A 16,646-nucleotide genomic window follows, 5' to 3' on the forward strand; every position below is an offset into this window, starting at 1 on the left:
CCGAAAATCACCAAAAAGCAAACCTGCCAAGAATTAGAAGCTGCTTGAATACAGCTGTCAGTGGCCGAGCTAATTGAATATTGTGCAGCATAACAAATTATGTTTGAAATGCTGAACTTGACCTCCATCATTCTTAAAGACATGGTTTATAGAGTATGCAATTTCATAAACATTTTAAACAGTAATTTGAAAGGCTGTTTACTGTCTTGTTATTCATTTACTTTTAACTGTCTGTTATGGCTGAATTTGCTCCATGTACAGCACATTGTGTGCCGCACTGGCTGTTTTAAAGTGCTATACGAATAGAGTTACGTTGATACCTCTCTACAACGTGGAGGAAATGAATTTGAGTATAATACTGTTACTCTCACCAAGGGACATTGACCAAATTAGTATCCCAGTAACAGTCGTTGCCACCATGTACCAGGGTGATTCTGTAGTGTCAAGACGAGAACGTTAAACTATAGGAAGTGCAGCTTCGTGCTTTCAAAATCAGAAACAGCCGTTACCGCTGACACGGTTGGCGCCATCAAAGTCCACGCAAAGCACCATCGGACGGCCAGTAGCCCAGGGATAGGTGCGACAGGAGGTTTTAATCCGCGTATCCTCCAATAAATTACAACTCAATTGGGTAAGTACAGTACAGTTTTTCATTGTCCGAATATAAATAAATAAGTAAAATCGCTAACATATTTTATTTTGACATGTTACACCGGAACAACATTGCATCTGCATTGACGTTCTTGGATATTAAGATTAAGAACAAGGCGCCACAAAACAGTTGCTAGGTACAAACCATTCTACCAAGGCAGGTAACGTTGTATATTACGAATTTATGTTTAAGTTTGGTTAACAGCGTGAGACGTTAATATCCCGGTATTTAATTGTATACGGGGTATTTCTTGGTTAGCTTTGTTAGTATAAATGTTCGCCTTGACTCTTTTATTCAAGCGAACAGGCTAGCTAAACCAAAGACAAGGGATTTTATTAGCTTGCACAACAAACATGCTGTAAACCACAAGTCTCAATTGATCGTTAGTACTACCACGGCAATAAGTGCACTACTGTACTCATTATAAATCTGTTTAACGCCGGTTTTAGCTCACCATAGCTTTGCTCGGTGCTTATGGCTGCATTGTGGTTGCCTAACAACGGAAATTAAAGTGGTAGTAACAGTATTTATTTGGCAAAGAATGATTGGACAGCACATATTACTAATTGCAACACAATTTCAGGATAAAACTCTAATTATTAAACCCTTTGATTTGATTTATCTAGCGGCAGGGTTCACTAATTCCGGTCCTCGAGGTCTGGAGTCCTGCAGGTTTTATATGTTTCCGCCTACTAGCACACCTGGTTCATTTAATCAGTTCATCAGCATGCCCGATAACGAGCGTTTTCTTTCGTATCAGGTGTGTCGGTAGGCGGAAACATCTAAAACCTCCAGGACTCCGGACCTCTAGGACCGGAAATTGTGAACCCTGGCTCAAGCCCAACCAACCATCAGGGTTTTTTTTTCGTTTTTTTTTTTTTTTTTTTTTTTAATTGTTTTAATTTTTGTCGTGATGGTACTCAGGTGCCAAAACATAAATAAATCCTTAGCAACATTCTGCAGTGAACATTTATGGAGAGGAAAGACTTACTGTTAATGGATGCCTGTTTTGTGCATGGAAAATTTGAAATTTTGATTCAGGAATAAACGAGGTGTGCCTAAAACACATTTCAAAACCAAATGATTGGACATGTTAATTGCATTTTAAGTGGTGTACCACCACATTTGAAACTGCATATCCGCGAGTTGTTGAGATGTTGCCACCTCATTCACTATCATCAAGTATCACTCCCTGAGTACCTGGCACTTTTTTTTTCTGTAGGGTTATGTTAAAGATATTGTGTGTTGAACATAAAATGTGCAACACAAAACGACCTGAACCAAAAGATCACTGATCCCGTACCTCTACCCTTCGTCGATAATACTACAGAAGAACCTAACTGAATTTGTGCAACCAATACCACTACTATAGAAGTGTATTAAATAATGCAAAAAATATCTAAATCCTTATTTGTAATAATTTCCACAGATTTGTCTATTCATTTGCTTTTATAATACATTTGTAAAATTGTAGAGACTTTCTGTGCATGTATGCCATGATGATTTTTGCCATTTCAGGTGGTGTGTTAATACTTTTTTTTTTTTTTTTTTTTTTTTTTTGCCAGGTAGCCATGGAAGATGAGCTGGAGCTCTTCATCAGGGAGCGTAAGGCAAGAGTGGCCCAAGATAGAGCTAGTTTGCAGCACGATCCTCCATACATGGAAATCCAGGTGAGTTGGCATATTCTTCAAAACTGGGCTTACACTTTTCAAACTAGGATGATGATGCCAAATGCATACTGTTAACAGACAAACATTATGGAAAGCAGGCTTTACGCGATCAGGATTTTTGGGGCCAATCTCTAATTTCACTGGTCTGGTCAAATGACATCATTGATCAAGCACCATGACATTTGAGCCGATCACAGATTTAGTTATTAGACTGTAATGGAGTACAGTATTGGGTTTATTTTTATAGATGCGAGTCAATTTTTAAAGTCATTGAATATATTTGATTGTCACCTGACAGACAAAACCTCAAAAAAGCTATGGGCCCCTGCTTAAGGAGAACATCCCTCCCAGGTTCACTGTGCAGGAAAAAGGTATTTGACTACACACTAATCCACATTGTTAGTTTAACTTTTCCGTTTTGTTTATTGCAATAAATTTAAAGGGGCCGCATCTGTTTATCATGCACGCGTTTACAGCAGGTCTCCATGGTGGCAGTGCAGGGTACTCTCTAGTCTTTAAAAGCATAAGTGTAGGGGTTATGTGATTTTTATTTTTATTTTATATTTTTTTAAACGACAAGTTTATTCATAGACTCAATCTTAATAGAACAGAATTGTCTTTATTGTCATTGTACAAGTACAATTTATCTGCATCACAATTAAAGTTTCAAACATTGAAGCTGACTATTAATTTGGAACACCACCCAAAGAGAACAACTTCATAGGATTATGGATAGCCACTTGTAAAACGGTAAAATTTGTACATGTCTTGTTTTGAAACCCCTGCAATGAAGACTATTAAAATATCGATTGGTGCGTTTGTCAGAGGAAAGCAGCATTCTGGGTCTTCCCCTCGGTGTGGAGTACGAAAAGAAGAAAAAGAGGCTTCAGCATGAACTTCGTATGGACTACAGACGCTTCATTGCACAGGTGACAGATTTGTAGTGTTTTTTTTTTATCAGTCATGATTCCTTCCAGTGACAATTCCCAAGTGCCCAAATATTGTGTTAGGTTCGACTCCCTGAGGAGTGAAATATTCTCTGTAGTTTGCACAGTTTTGAGTAATAGTTGATAAAGCTGCTGTGTTAGCAGGTATTTACCAAAAGTAGCAATAACCATTTGTTAATACAGCAGCAACAACAGACAATTAAATAGCCGAATACATTAAATTACATTCAAAATAAGTACACTGAGTGATTTGTAAACATGTTGACACTCTTTAAGTTTAAAAAACATGGGTAAGAATTAAAATGATTCATTTTGTGTCATGAAAGAAAAAAAAATCTAACTGTATATCACATTCCTCTTCCTCTAGCAAAATGGTGTCCTCAGACAACGCCCACCTTCACGGAGGGATGTTGGCACACTGACAGAAGCCCGTAAGGAGTCTCACAGAGTTCTTTCCCCTCCTGAGAGTCCCAAACACCAGGTCAGGCGAGAAATGCCTTTGGACCAGGAGTCGGAGGAGGAGCAGTACACAGAGGAAAAGCTAACAGAGGTCAGAAGTAGCAGACGATTGGGGTCGGACTGCAGTTACGGGAAGACGCAACACAAAAAGGATGATGACAGGTAGTTGGAACGCAAAGGGCCAAATCCTCGAAGAACGCACTGCGTTCGCTGACAGCGTCATAACTTGCTCGTCATTTGCACCCGCGGTTTGCTCCCTCAATACGTCCTACTGATAAAGGATATTGCTCGAAATTATATATTGGTGCAGCACGCTTGAAATGTTTGACAGATGAGTGCAGTTTGTGTCTGAATTACCACGCATGGCAATGCTTTGTGACAAGAACACCAAAGGTGGAATAAAAGCAGTTAAGAGAAATGTGAAATTATCAGAAAGCGAACTTGGACCGAGGAGGTGCAAAAGCAGGACTGTCCAGAAAACAAATTATGGAATTTTTTTTTCTCATTTAAGCGCCATTAAGCTGTAGTGGACGAAGACGAATGAAAAGACATTCATTCGTTTGTTCATTCATTCATTCATTCAATGTAGTGCTCTCACTAATAACTTGTTTAACAATCGAGTTGCCTATCAATTATTCCATCGATTAATTGACCAATAGCCCCGCCCCAAGATTTTTTCCCCCCCCAAAAATAAAAATAATAATAATAATAATAAAAAAAAAAAACATTTATTTTTTTATTTTTTCATTTATTTATTATTTAAGTCCACTAAGATTGAACCTGAGTGGAATTTAGTGGATATACATACCGGTAATCATTGTGCACATATTACATAAACGCCTACAAAATTAGCCGATGCTAAACAATTAACAATCGCGATTAGCATTCGCCCTGAATAAACTCGAATCACTTACATATTGTTCTTTCCCAGAAAATCACTTCCCATAGTCCAACAGAATGAAAAATCCAATTTGGTCACAATATTAATGCACTTAAATAGCGCTTCATCGTCATCAAATGTTTACTAAGCCTGAAGTCTTCGCTTGTCACACTGGCTAACACCACGCAAATCTTTCATGGATTTGGCCCTTAGTTTTTCGGCTATTTTTTGCCCTTAATGTATTGTATCTTTTAATTAAGTAGTTTTGTTTTTTGTTTCTCCAGGGAGGAGAGGGAGATTTTGGGCGGTTTTGTCAGCAAAGGCAGGCGATCACGAGCAACTAACAAAGCTGATGAAGCGGAATTTTCTACTGGCCTTTTAATTGGTAAAAATGACTTGCAGAATTATAATTTGAGCCTGTACCACAAAACTGCCTTGTGACCATTAGTAGACAATTGTGAATAAAGTTCTCAGAATTTTATTTTATTTTATTTTTTATTTCCCCAGGAGAAATTGATACCCATGAAACTTTACAAAGGAGGAAAGAGCGCTACAGAGAGGAGCTCCAGGAACAGATAGCCGAGCAATACAGAAACAAAAAGAGGCAAGCCTTCACAAAGCTCAGTTTTGATGAGCTGAATCAGTGATCAAAATAGTCAGTGATTCATTTGAAAATTATTTGCCAATTAATTGTTGCACCGCTAAATGTATTATATTTAACCACTTGTGTAAGCTGTTGTCCTTTGTACAGGGAGAAAGATTTGGAGCTAAAAGTTGCTGCGACGGGGGCAAACGATCCAGAGAAACAGGTCAGCATTTATCTGATTTAAAAGTTGTGATTGTTTTTGTTACCTGAATGACAAGATTGAACAAAAAAAATCTTAAACAGCAGCGTGAACATTACAACAGATTATTAGTGGGCAGTGTGAATGACATGTACGTGTACACTAGGTCATCTTCATGTCACAAAGATTTTCAATGACATTTACTCTTGGTAATCATCCCCATGTCACAAAGCTTTAAACTCAAACCTTCGCCAAGGTGATTCATAGAAATCTAATGAGAGATGTGTCAGGTTGACAAACCAATACACGCGCTGAAGTCTTATCTTACATAAGCAACCTTGGCAAGCGGAAAGAGGTAATTTCCTTTTTTTTCTGCCTATGAAAAGGAAAAAAAAAGTGTATGCTTCCTTTTTTTTTTTTTTCTGTATTTTGATCTTGTAATCAGTCATTGTTATTACATTTGAAATTAGTTTCCAGTGTTTGATGACTGTGCTGGTCTGTTGATACCAAGCAGCAAAGCTGAAAAATCTGAAAAATTCTTACTTAACTCATTGAGCTGCAGGACAACTCAAATCCTAAGAACACAACAGTACGGTATACAGGACTGTCTCGGAAAATTAGAATATTGCGATAAAGTCCTTTATTTTCTGTAATGCAATTAAATAAGCATAATTGCTGATTATGGTTTAAACTCAAATATCCTGTCTCAAAATATTAGAATATTTCCTCAGACCAAGTAAAAAAAAAAAAAAAAAAGAGCCATAAACAGCAATATTTAAACAATAAAAGGCTTGCAATATTTCAGTTGATTTGTCATGAATCCAGAATGTATGTCATTTTTGCTTATTTAATTGCATTACAGAAAATAATGAACTTTATCACAATATTCTAATTTTCTGAGACAGTCCTGTAAAGTTGACGCCACAGTAGTTTAGGCTTGTCCAATCATTTGAATCTACTACCTACCCACTACCTTTAAAAAAAATGTTTATTTTTGGCATTTCTCAAATTTGATTGATTGCATCATTTAACAATAGAAACTGTCGATACTGAGGGGATCTTTTCATCTTAGCCATCTTGGAAAATGTAGTGATGCGCTCATTCATCATATTATTTTTTTTTTTGTCTGTCTCCATACATTAGCCCAACCGAATCAGGCAATTTGGACTGAGCAAGAGAAACAATTCTCGGCTGTTGGGGCAGTCCATGTTGGGACGGAACGAATCATCATCATCATCATCCAGTTTACGTCACCATGACAAGACTGGCGTTCGAGGCCGGTCGATGCCTCCACCGGATCAGCCCCATGTCGCTTTTCAGCCTCAACTGCTTCAGTGCAACGGAGATGGCTTGTCTTATAACAGGCAGCCTGTTGGCCTCTCTTTCCCCAGAGCTATGGACACTTGCAGGTATATATTGTGTTTTGTAACTTTTGCTTTTTTCATGTCTGGTTGGGGTATAAAAAATGTATTTAATGTTTATTAACCAGACGGGCTGCACCTGCTGATGAGATAATCTGGCAGAAAAGCATTATTTTTTTTTTTTTGGACACACTAGCCTCATTTTTTGTTCTCTGTATATTAACGATTTAAAATCCTTGTGCCATGAAAATTAATTCAGCTTTGTCGCATTCTTCAGAATTCCTTTCCTCACTCCTCATCCCACTCACATAATCGGCGAATCCTTCAGTGGTCCCTATCGAGAGCCCCATTACAACTGCAACAGAAACCTGCTTGACCCAAACCTTGCCTACTGTGAGTACTAGGGGTGTGAATTGCCTAGTACCTGACGATTCGATTCGTATCACGATTCACAGGTCACGATTCGATTCGATACCGATTAATCCCGATACGAATTTATAAGTCGATTGTTGCGATTTTTTTTTTCATTCAAATTGAGAAAATACTAATCAGTAAGCTTGTAGAGTGTAAGATTTATATGAAAATGTATTCATTATTTATCTGAAATTTCAGTCTTATAGAGGTTGTAATCTGTTTCATGTTTGAACAGCATTAAAATAAAATATTAAGGCTTAATGTTCCGTTCATATAACATTCTTCCATGCTCAAGGTGTGAATCCTAACCCGAAGTCAGACGTTTTGTTGAATATTTTTCCATTAAAAATGGAAGTTTAAAAATCGATTCACACACAAAAAAAAAAAAAAAAAGAAAGAAAAACGATTCAGCCGCCTATTGAATCGATTCGAGAATCGCGCGATGTAGTATCGCGATATATTGCCGAATCGATTTTTTTTTAACACCCCTAGTGAGTACTAAATCCTTCTGTTGAATAGGGGACACTCTCTCATCTCAACTCTTAGTCAGCGTTCACCATTTAATTTGAATATATCTCCCTGCATAGATGGACATTTGCCTGACCCTGTTGAGGCACTTCCCCTGTCTTGCTCTCACGTGTCATCGGGAGGTGCTGTGCTGAGTCCGCTTGGTGATACAAGCCCACAAAGTGGAAGCTGTTTCAATGAGTCCTCGCCACAGTAAATATCCTCGCTCCTCGTTTTATGTCAGTTTAGCAAGAGCACCAAATGAACATCGGAAGTCGTAAATACAAATGTATTATTTTAGTTCAACAGATAATCAGTCCACATTTAATATTTACTGTTGAAGCTTAAATTCTGAGTATTTGAACAATTTTGAATTAAATAATGTATCTAAATGATCCATTGATTAGCAACAGCTTTTCTTTTTTTTAACTAGTTGATTAGTCAATTACCGGTAATCATTGCATCTAGTATCACCAATAGTGCATTGGAGTTAAGATCCTGTACATGTAAATAAGTACCATGTTATTAATTCTTCTGGAAATTATTACTGTAGATCAATAGGTTAGATGTTAATGTAATTTGTGTGTGTGTGTTCTTCCTCTCAGGTCTAATTCTGAAAGTGGTACAACAGCCCCCCATACTGGGCTGTTACTTCCAGAGAAGCCCAGATTGACCAGGGAAAGGACTTTGAACTATGCAGAAGATCTGAAAAAACAGGTAAGGTATACTTTAGAAATAATTTGTTTTCTTTGAATCGTTCCACGAAAACAATTACACTGATTCTTTTTATTTATGTTGTCACAATTTCTTTGTTGTAATTGTGAATATTACACTCCTTGCTTCAATAAAATATGTATCTATCTGTCCATGATCTGTTTCACCTTAGGATGAATTGGTTCTTCTTTTCATACACTCCACACACAATAATTGCAGTCAAACGTTTTGATTATTAGTAGTCAAAGATGCCGATAACTAATATTTGGAGCCGATATTCGTTTTCACTAAATGGGAAAATATTGGCGTCAAAATTTGGAAAAAAATACAAACTTCAGCTCTTAATTTTTGGGGGGAATTTAAAATCATATGTTTATTGAACAACTTTTAGGGTTCGTAAAATATTGAAGTTTCAATGAATAAATAAATAAAATAAATCTCAGTCAATCTTTGTTTTAAAAATTTAACAAATGTTCCGAGATCTGCCAGGGGCAGTAGCATGTTTTCAAAAGTTAAATAAAAATTGTAAACCATTGTTTTCTATAGTAAATAAAGTATTTCAAAATATCTGATTTATTTTATTTATTTTTTTACTTATCTTAGTGTTAATTTAAAAAACAGAAGGTGCAGGGAGTTCCCAGGGTCAGCAGCATCTCTGAAAATGTAATTAAAAATAAATAAATTAGTTCCCTCAACTTAACACTTTTTTTTTTTTTTTTTTTTTTTTTTTGGATGGCTCTATTATCAGCCATATGATTCTTCAAAATGCTGAGTATCGGCGCCGATAACCGGTCTATCCCTATTATATGACCATCGCATACTGTATGAAAATGTGAAATGGTTCAAGAAAAGTCTGAAGATGTCTCGATTCATTTATTGCATCTTAGTCTGCGACATATTGGCAGAACGATGCCAGGGAAAGGAGCAGCGACCTATTGAATAAGGTAAAAAATAGTTACGACCAGCCCTGTATGGATCCCCAGTTATGAAGACATATATTTTTATTAGATGTGGTTGTTACACTGTCAGATGTTAAATGCTCCCATGCCACACCAATCCTGTTCCTATCCTCCTTTGTATTTTCTGTAGTGCCTCTCATCTGTGTTGTTGTTATTTTTGCCCGAGAGCATGTTTCATAGTTTTCAGTTTCAAAAAGACAAATTTATTTATTTATTTTTTTTATCTCAAATACATTATTAGACTATTTTCTGTGTCCTGCTAGTGTCCTGGGAAAACAAAAATAATATAAGTTATAATATATAAGAATAGATATTGATTGAACCTAACTAGCACTGCAGGATCTTCATCTGACTTTAAAAAAAATAAATAAAAAAATAAAATATATATATATATATATATATATATATATATATATATATATATATATATATCACTGTTCTTATTTTTAATTTTAAGATTCAGGAGCACCAAGAGCGGAAGCGCGCGGAGAGGGAGGAGCAGGAGCGTTACGAGGCCAAAGTCGCAGCCGACATGAAGCGGCATCAGCCTTGGGGTCGGGGTGGAGGCGGAGCCCCACTCAAAGACAGTACAGGAAATCTCATTGGTGTGTCCAACCGATACCCTCAAAGCTTTGTCTAAGAATACACAATTTGATGACCGCACGACACTGTCTTGCGCACACATAAAGGCAAACCGTTGTTTTCTCGTGGCCAGCTGACCTCAAGCAGATGCACAAGTGGAATGAAGAGGCCCACAGTAACCCAGAGTGGCGAGAGAGAACCCCAGCTATGATAGCCACTTGCTCAACTGAGCATCCTGAGCCCAATAGCAGGACATCTGGTACTGTAGTCATGTGAAGTGTCCATGACAAAAATGCTGTATTGTTAATAATCCTTAGTCTTCCTCTATCATTTTTTTTTTCTATTTAGACTGTCTCGTGTCTGTCTTTGTCCGTGTCTCTCTGTGTGATACAGAATTACATAAGGACAAAAAAAACAAAAAAAAATGCAAATGACCAAAATTTTTGAAGGTAATTTCATTTTGCAGGCCACGAGATACACACGTCGATTGAAGATGGCCACAGCAACCCAGAGCAGCAAAAGAGAGCGTCAGCTGTCGTTTCAGCCTGCTCAGATGAGAATCCCGACGGCAAGATTTCTGGTACCGAATCAGAGAGAAGTATCAGTGGCAATCGTACGGCAACGCAAATGTTTATATAATCTTTTAGGCATAGCCATCCTCTCCAGAAAATGACACAGTGTGATCATGCTTGAAATACATGTAAATTACTAATAATCTCTCAAGGATATATGCTGTTAAAGTTTTGCATTGCGGAGGTTGTCACTTTTTTTTCTACTCATGACTGCCACATCTGGCCTAAAGCGTAACTGCATGTTGTGTTTCTGAAACCACTAGTTTTCTTTGCGTCTGAGCTGGAGTTTGGCCAGTTCTTGAAGCCGGTCTCTATTTTTTATTTTTTTTGGCATACGCTAGGTAGCATAACACACTGCATGTCTGTACGGACCACTGATCTGTATATAACTGGATAGCTGATAGGCCGCCATATTACCACTCCCAAGAAACATTTCTCGCCATACCATCCTGTACGTTTACAGTGTTGAAATCGGAGAAGATTGGAGACAGTACTTAGTAGAAACGGCATGTTTTAAAGTTGTTAAACATCAGCAAGATGTCATCAGACATTTTACAACTTGCCTTAAATACATGTATAAATTATATTCAAAAACAAACATTGGGTTAATTTCTCCAGATGAGTGTTGGGGACGGGCATGACATCACCCTCCACTACTCCACCCCAAGGGAAGATACAAGCTGATAGGTGCAGTCACACTTAGAAAGTCAAGGCCCTTTGCACTCATCTGGGCATTGGTGGCGCATGCATCATGTAGAAAAACTTTAACATAAACAGTGCCAGACCTCCTCACCAAATTACAACCTTTGTCATTTGAAAATTGTAATCTACTGCATTTTGATGTCAATTTGATTTCAGTTTTATATACAGTATAAATTGTATGCTGAATTATTTTTGTCGTTTTTTTTTTTTTCTTTCCATGTTCCACCCAAGTTCAAACACCCCAGTTTGCCAGGGGTAGCGTGTTTACCAAACAGTCGAGACCGCAGCAGCCCGATGAGCAAAACGTGTACAGCGCTTTCCTGAAAAAGCAGGTATCTCTTCAGCGCCGTTGGTCCAATATGAGTTCTGATACATTTTGTCTTCAAACGCCAAGCTCAAAATTGAGAGTTGATTTCAGTTATTTGTCCTAAAAGATCAAGTGTGAGTGCCATTTTGCTACACAGATTTCAATGTTAGTCACATTATTTGACTATCATGTGGAGGCTGTTGCACCGAAATTCGTGTGGCTGCCCATATAGTGCGTAGGCATAGTTTAAACTCATCCACCATTGTAATGCCCGCCACTGGAGAGAAGCTCCAGTTGGTGTACCTCCATAAAGCTGGTTTCGGATTTGGAGTTTTGGACAAGAGATTTTAACCCGCCTTTGCTTTCAGATTGAGGAAAATCAGCAAAGAAAGGCAAAGGAGAGGGAACGGAACAGACTGGAGGATGAAAAATTAGAGAGGAGGTTAGCGGAGCAGATGGCTATCATCAAGAAGGAGTATGAAGAAGATCAAGAGAAGAAGAAATGGAAGGAGATTGAGGTCAGGTACTTTTTGTACAAAGGCACAATGTCAAAAAAAATTATGGATCGTTTTGTGGGGTGGGTGAAATCTGCATTACAGGAAAAGGCCAAGAAACAGGAACAACTTCACCTGGAAGAAAAGAGGAAGATGGAAGCAGAAAGAAAGAGGACTGAAGAGATGGAGAAAGCAGCGCAGATGAACCAACGTGAGCAAAAGAATCGTGCTCAGGTACGAATCCGTTTAGTCACAATATCAAGTATGGTGAAAGGAAAATGTGACGTGTTGGAAGTGTCACAAAGAAAGTCCCTAAAGATACTAATGGCATTTTCTCCTGTGTCTCATTTGTATCATTTATTTATCCTGTGACTTTAGATCCACCGGGAGCCGTCCGCTCCAGTTCCCACTCTGCCGAGGGGCCTCCGGTCTCCCGTTGTTGCCAGCCGTCACTCCACCGCGCCGCTGTCTGTGAGTCTCACACATGCGCACACAAGCCATATAAATGTTATTTATATAGACAGCTAGCTAGCTTGTAACACAGACTGAGAATGTCAGTCTCACAAGTTTCTCTTTCTGCTTGGAAATGTGACCCTCCCACTTCTGTTTATGTCTTCAGGAGCAATCTGCGTCTGGTCGCCGGTCTCCCCCTGTCCCTGCTTGTAGGAACCAACTACGAGCTGCAGGTGCATACACAGAGAGCATTTATTTGACACTATCAACTGCTTTGTTAAATTCAACTCCCTTGAGGGTCCAATTTGGAACGGTATTCAAGGCCCTTCTATTTGAGCGAAATGAAAATTTCCCATAGTACTCTTTCATTTCATACAGAACCATTGCATGTTCCCATTCCATTGTGGTTGCCACAGAATTGACGAGTCTTTATGTATTGTTTCTGTTTTCAGTTGGTAAACATGACGTGTACAGTGAACTGTCAGCGTTGCGTCGGCAGCTTCGCGCTGAGCAAAAGCGACTTGAGACTCAGCAGCAGCAGCAGGGGAGTTGTGATGAATTGGACTCCTTATTGGCTAGAAGGTCAGCTCTGTTATATATATTTTCGTTCATCATCAAATAATAGAGCTTAAAAAGAAGAAAGAAAAGTGATACAACTTTAAAAAGCAGTGTCTTTTTTTTTATTTTTTATTTTTTTTATTTATACATTGCTGATGTATTTGGATCGCGACTCGGTATTGGCAGATGCTTAAGTTAAAATCCAAAACTCGGATGTTGGTATCAAAACGCTGTACTTAGTGTTTAGGAGTTTAAGTTGAACTTGCAGTGACTTCTTAGATAAACCGCAATATCCTAATCTTGTACTGAGCCAGAAGAACACTACTGAGAGTGCTTACCAGCTGCATTTCCATGAAACATCATTGGTTGAAATGAATAATGAACCATGGTAAAATAATAGAAAGCGATGCTCAAATGGCTGAAAATGTTTTTTGAGTTTTTTCCTGTCTCTTCCTTATACAGGGTTTTCCAAAATGTTTTGACTCCATTTCGTAGGCCAATAATTTTGACAATTTGGGTTGGAATGACCTCAAATTTTCACAGCTTGTGTAGAAACGTTTCAAGTTTTTGCGTGTAACGTTTGGCATGTCTTGTCTTTTCAGGTTAAGAAATGCCGTTCACTTCAAAAGAAAAGGCATTTTGCGTGTTAGAGTATGCTCGGACTCAGTCACCGAAAACAGTGCGGCGTGCCTTCTTCACAAATGTTCTTTTTTTTTTGTAAATTTAACCAATAAAACTTACGACCTTCAACATAAAGTGGATTTAGTTTCATTAAGATCAATCAAGTATGGGCGTTTAGAATGGGGTCAACCATTTTGGAACACCCTGGATTATGTGATGGATAGATGGTTACCTGTGTAAATGTAGTTCTAAATTGTGTAAAATGTTCCTCCGTTCATTCATTAACACAGAAAAGCACGTCCAGAAGAGGATGTCTTTAATATGGCAATGCGACGGCTGCCAGCTCCGGTTCGAAAGCCCGCCTCCAGAAACATGGAACCAAGGAATCTGCTGCAAATTCATGACTCGCTTCAGCTCGATTACACAGGTTGAAAAACCGAAGCCGTTAATTGCATTCCTTCCAGAATCGGTGATAATGGCACCAAATGACCACTGGCTGGTTTGTTTGTGCATGACAGATCGTGAATCCAGGCTCGGCTCCGTCGATGTTGAGAGGATGGAGAGAGTGGGCGGGGCCAGCAGGAGGAGGCGGGTTTACAATGATCCGCATCAGAAGCTCAGTAGCCAGAGGTCCACGTACACAAATGGTTAGAGAAACAGTGCTTCTTTTTAATTCCACTTGACACTACATGCACCTGTCACGAAAAAATTATATAAATCGTGTGAGATTGTATGCTTTTCAAATAGGGAAAAGATTGTCATCTTAATGTAAAATATGTAAGCAGAATTTTGTATGAGTAAATGTGATCCATTTGGTCCTGCTACTTTTTGGAAGCCATAAAATATATTTTCTTGTGTTACAGACTACTTTGATGTGTACTCTACTCATCCAAACATACTGGTGAGTGACAAATAATTGCTTTGTCATTGTCAATATTTCTCATGTGAACTTACTGGGCACTCGCTTTTGGCGTGGAGTTGTGAATGGCGGCTGTCTGTGTTTCAGGAGAGCATGACGGGACGACGTGCAAGAAGCTCTCTCCTTGACTCGGATAGCGCTTTTCTTGGTGAGAGAGCTGATCAAATTCAAGTATTGGTTCAAGAACTAAAATAATAAACAATTCTAAAGCATTATTTTCCACATCATTAGTGTGGAATAAATAAAAAGTGTGTCCTGTGGTTAGGGTAGATCAGGGGTCAGCAAACCTTTCCTGTCAAAAGAGCCATTTTAAGCCAAATAAATAACAAAAAACTGTGTCTGGAGCCACAAAACATTTGAAGGTTGTGATGATGGAAACTGTGTTGGTGTTAGTCTAATGTACTGAGGGCCCGAGAGCTTATTAGAGTTGCACAATGACACTAAAATATGCAGCATCCAAATACATTTTTTTCTACATTTATTTTTTATTTTTTTTGGTCATTTTTCAGAAATATTTACACTTTTTTTACCTTTCTGTTAAATTCCTTTTTGGCAATTTTATGGACATATGGACATTTTCTGCCTCTTCCCTTTTTTTGGACATTTTATGGCCATTTTTTACATTTGTATTTATTTTGTTTATATTTATTTACAGTATTTCACTTTTCCTGTCTTTTTTGCTATAATTTTTTTTTACTTTTTTGGCAAATTTGTGGACAAATTTTATAGCAATTTGTTTGGATTTTTTTTTATTTTTTTTGACATTTTATGGTTACTTTTTAAATGCTTTCTTTTTCTGTCTTATAATCAATTATCTGACATTTTTTGGCAACTTCATGAACATTTCATGGTAATTTTATGCCTTTCCTCTTTTTTTATGGTCATGTTTTAGACATGTTTAGGTCATTTTTAAAAAAAAAATGTATATCATACCTTTCCTCTTTTTCCGACAACTAAAAAATTTGAACTCTGACATTTTTTGAATATTACATTTAATCATTTATTTAAAGAATACTTTAAATAAAATAATAAATATTTAAAAAACAAAAAAAATGAATTTCTATTATTTTTTATGAGATCCACATGGGCCACAAGAGAGTGACTAAAGTGCCACATGTGGCTCCAGAGCCTCACATTACAGACCCCTGAATTAGACTCGTTTTTTTGGTTTTGCGTGTGTTCAGCCCCGTTGGGAGATGCTTTTCCTGTGCCAAGCTCCCCAGTGGCTGAGGAGACAACCCAGCTGTCAGCCCGGGAAAGGAGGAGACTGACCAAGCAGACCCCGCAGTCCCTGGTGCTCACCTCTGTACTTCTTATTTTTTACCCGTGTTGTTCCTCTGTGTCCCTGTGACTTATGTAACGTTAAGAAGCCATACTCACTACATGTCCTCTGTTGGTTAGGAACTAGACAGTCCCACCTCCTCATGTAGCAGAAAGCGGGAAGAAACGGAGTCAAGCAGTGAGGAGAAAAGCCAGGAAAAGATGTCCCCAAGTCGTGGTGGCAACACATCGGGTAAAGCTTCTGTCATATAGAAAAACGTTCAAAGCTTTTTGTAAATACAATGAGTGACTACTACTCGCTGATTTCCAGGAACACCGGACATGTCCGATGATGGCTCGTTACCTCCTCAAATTTCTCACCTCACGCACACCCGTCAAAGTTCATTAGAATCCTTCTCAACGGATTCCTGGTTGCGACCGGGTACTTCAGATACGTTCAAATGTTTAAAGGGGTCGGCGAAGAGGGACCGTTTGACAACGTAGGAGCCTGTCAGTTCTGTCACTGTGACTTTACAGGGTAACTTTTTATTTTATTTATTTTGCAATGTATTGATAGAATATTTTTTTCTAATAAATTATTCTTACGGATGTGTTACGGCTGGTTTATTTCAAATAAAATGTTTTATCTTACATGAATGATGAGGCGAAGTCTCAAGAAACGGAACATGGGTGCAAAAAGGGGTGAGGGGTTGTATATCATTTTATTGCAGTATGTAATCAAGAAGTTACATTTACATTGCTGTGTACTTTTGTCATACACTTCATGAGAAACAAAGCACAAGGACACTTTTGATAATCTTGCACAAGAC

At 38.1% G+C, this 16,646-nt stretch overlaps 1 protein-coding gene across 8 annotated transcripts; it reads left to right on the forward strand.

Annotated features, from left to right (window-relative positions):
* The first annotated feature begins 403 nt into the window (after window positions 1-403).
* Window positions 404-16,425, forward strand: LOC144025523 (centrosome and spindle pole-associated protein 1-like). Of its 8 annotated transcripts, XM_077531666.1 has the most exons (31): window positions 746-812; window positions 1,279-1,324; window positions 1,413-1,504; window positions 2,215-2,322; window positions 2,621-2,693; window positions 3,148-3,251; window positions 3,637-3,890; window positions 4,893-4,993; window positions 5,116-5,212; window positions 5,360-5,417; window positions 6,537-6,802; window positions 7,032-7,147; window positions 7,756-7,888; window positions 8,281-8,392; window positions 9,277-9,333; window positions 9,806-9,953; window positions 10,064-10,189; window positions 10,397-10,510; window positions 11,436-11,536; window positions 11,880-12,029; window positions 12,111-12,239; window positions 12,384-12,476; window positions 12,625-12,691; window positions 12,911-13,040; window positions 13,928-14,064; window positions 14,156-14,284; window positions 14,501-14,538; window positions 14,644-14,704; window positions 15,741-15,862; window positions 15,958-16,069; window positions 16,148-16,425. In XM_077531666.1, the coding sequence occupies exons 4-31, from the start codon at window positions 2,224-2,226 to the stop codon at window positions 16,318-16,320; spliced, it is 3,300 nt and encodes a 1,099-aa protein (XP_077387792.1). In that variant the 5' UTR covers window positions 746-812; window positions 1,279-1,324; window positions 1,413-1,504; window positions 2,215-2,223; the 3' UTR covers window positions 16,321-16,425. The 8 variants fall into 8 exon arrangements, with proteins under 8 accessions (XP_077387793.1, XP_077387795.1, XP_077387791.1 ...); XM_077531667.1 differs by lacking the exons at window positions 746-812; window positions 1,279-1,324; window positions 1,413-1,504 and adding an exon at window positions 404-631 and having other exon boundaries at window positions 2,218-2,322; XM_077531669.1 differs by lacking the exons at window positions 746-812; window positions 1,279-1,324; window positions 1,413-1,504 and adding an exon at window positions 404-631 and having other exon boundaries at window positions 2,222-2,322.
* Window positions 16,426-16,646: the final 221 nt, after the last annotated feature.

Source organism: Festucalex cinctus, chromosome 9, assembly GCF_051991245.1.
Source record: "Festucalex cinctus isolate MCC-2025b chromosome 9, RoL_Fcin_1.0, whole genome shotgun sequence".
NCBI lineage: Eukaryota > Metazoa > Chordata > Actinopteri > Syngnathiformes > Syngnathidae > Festucalex > Festucalex cinctus.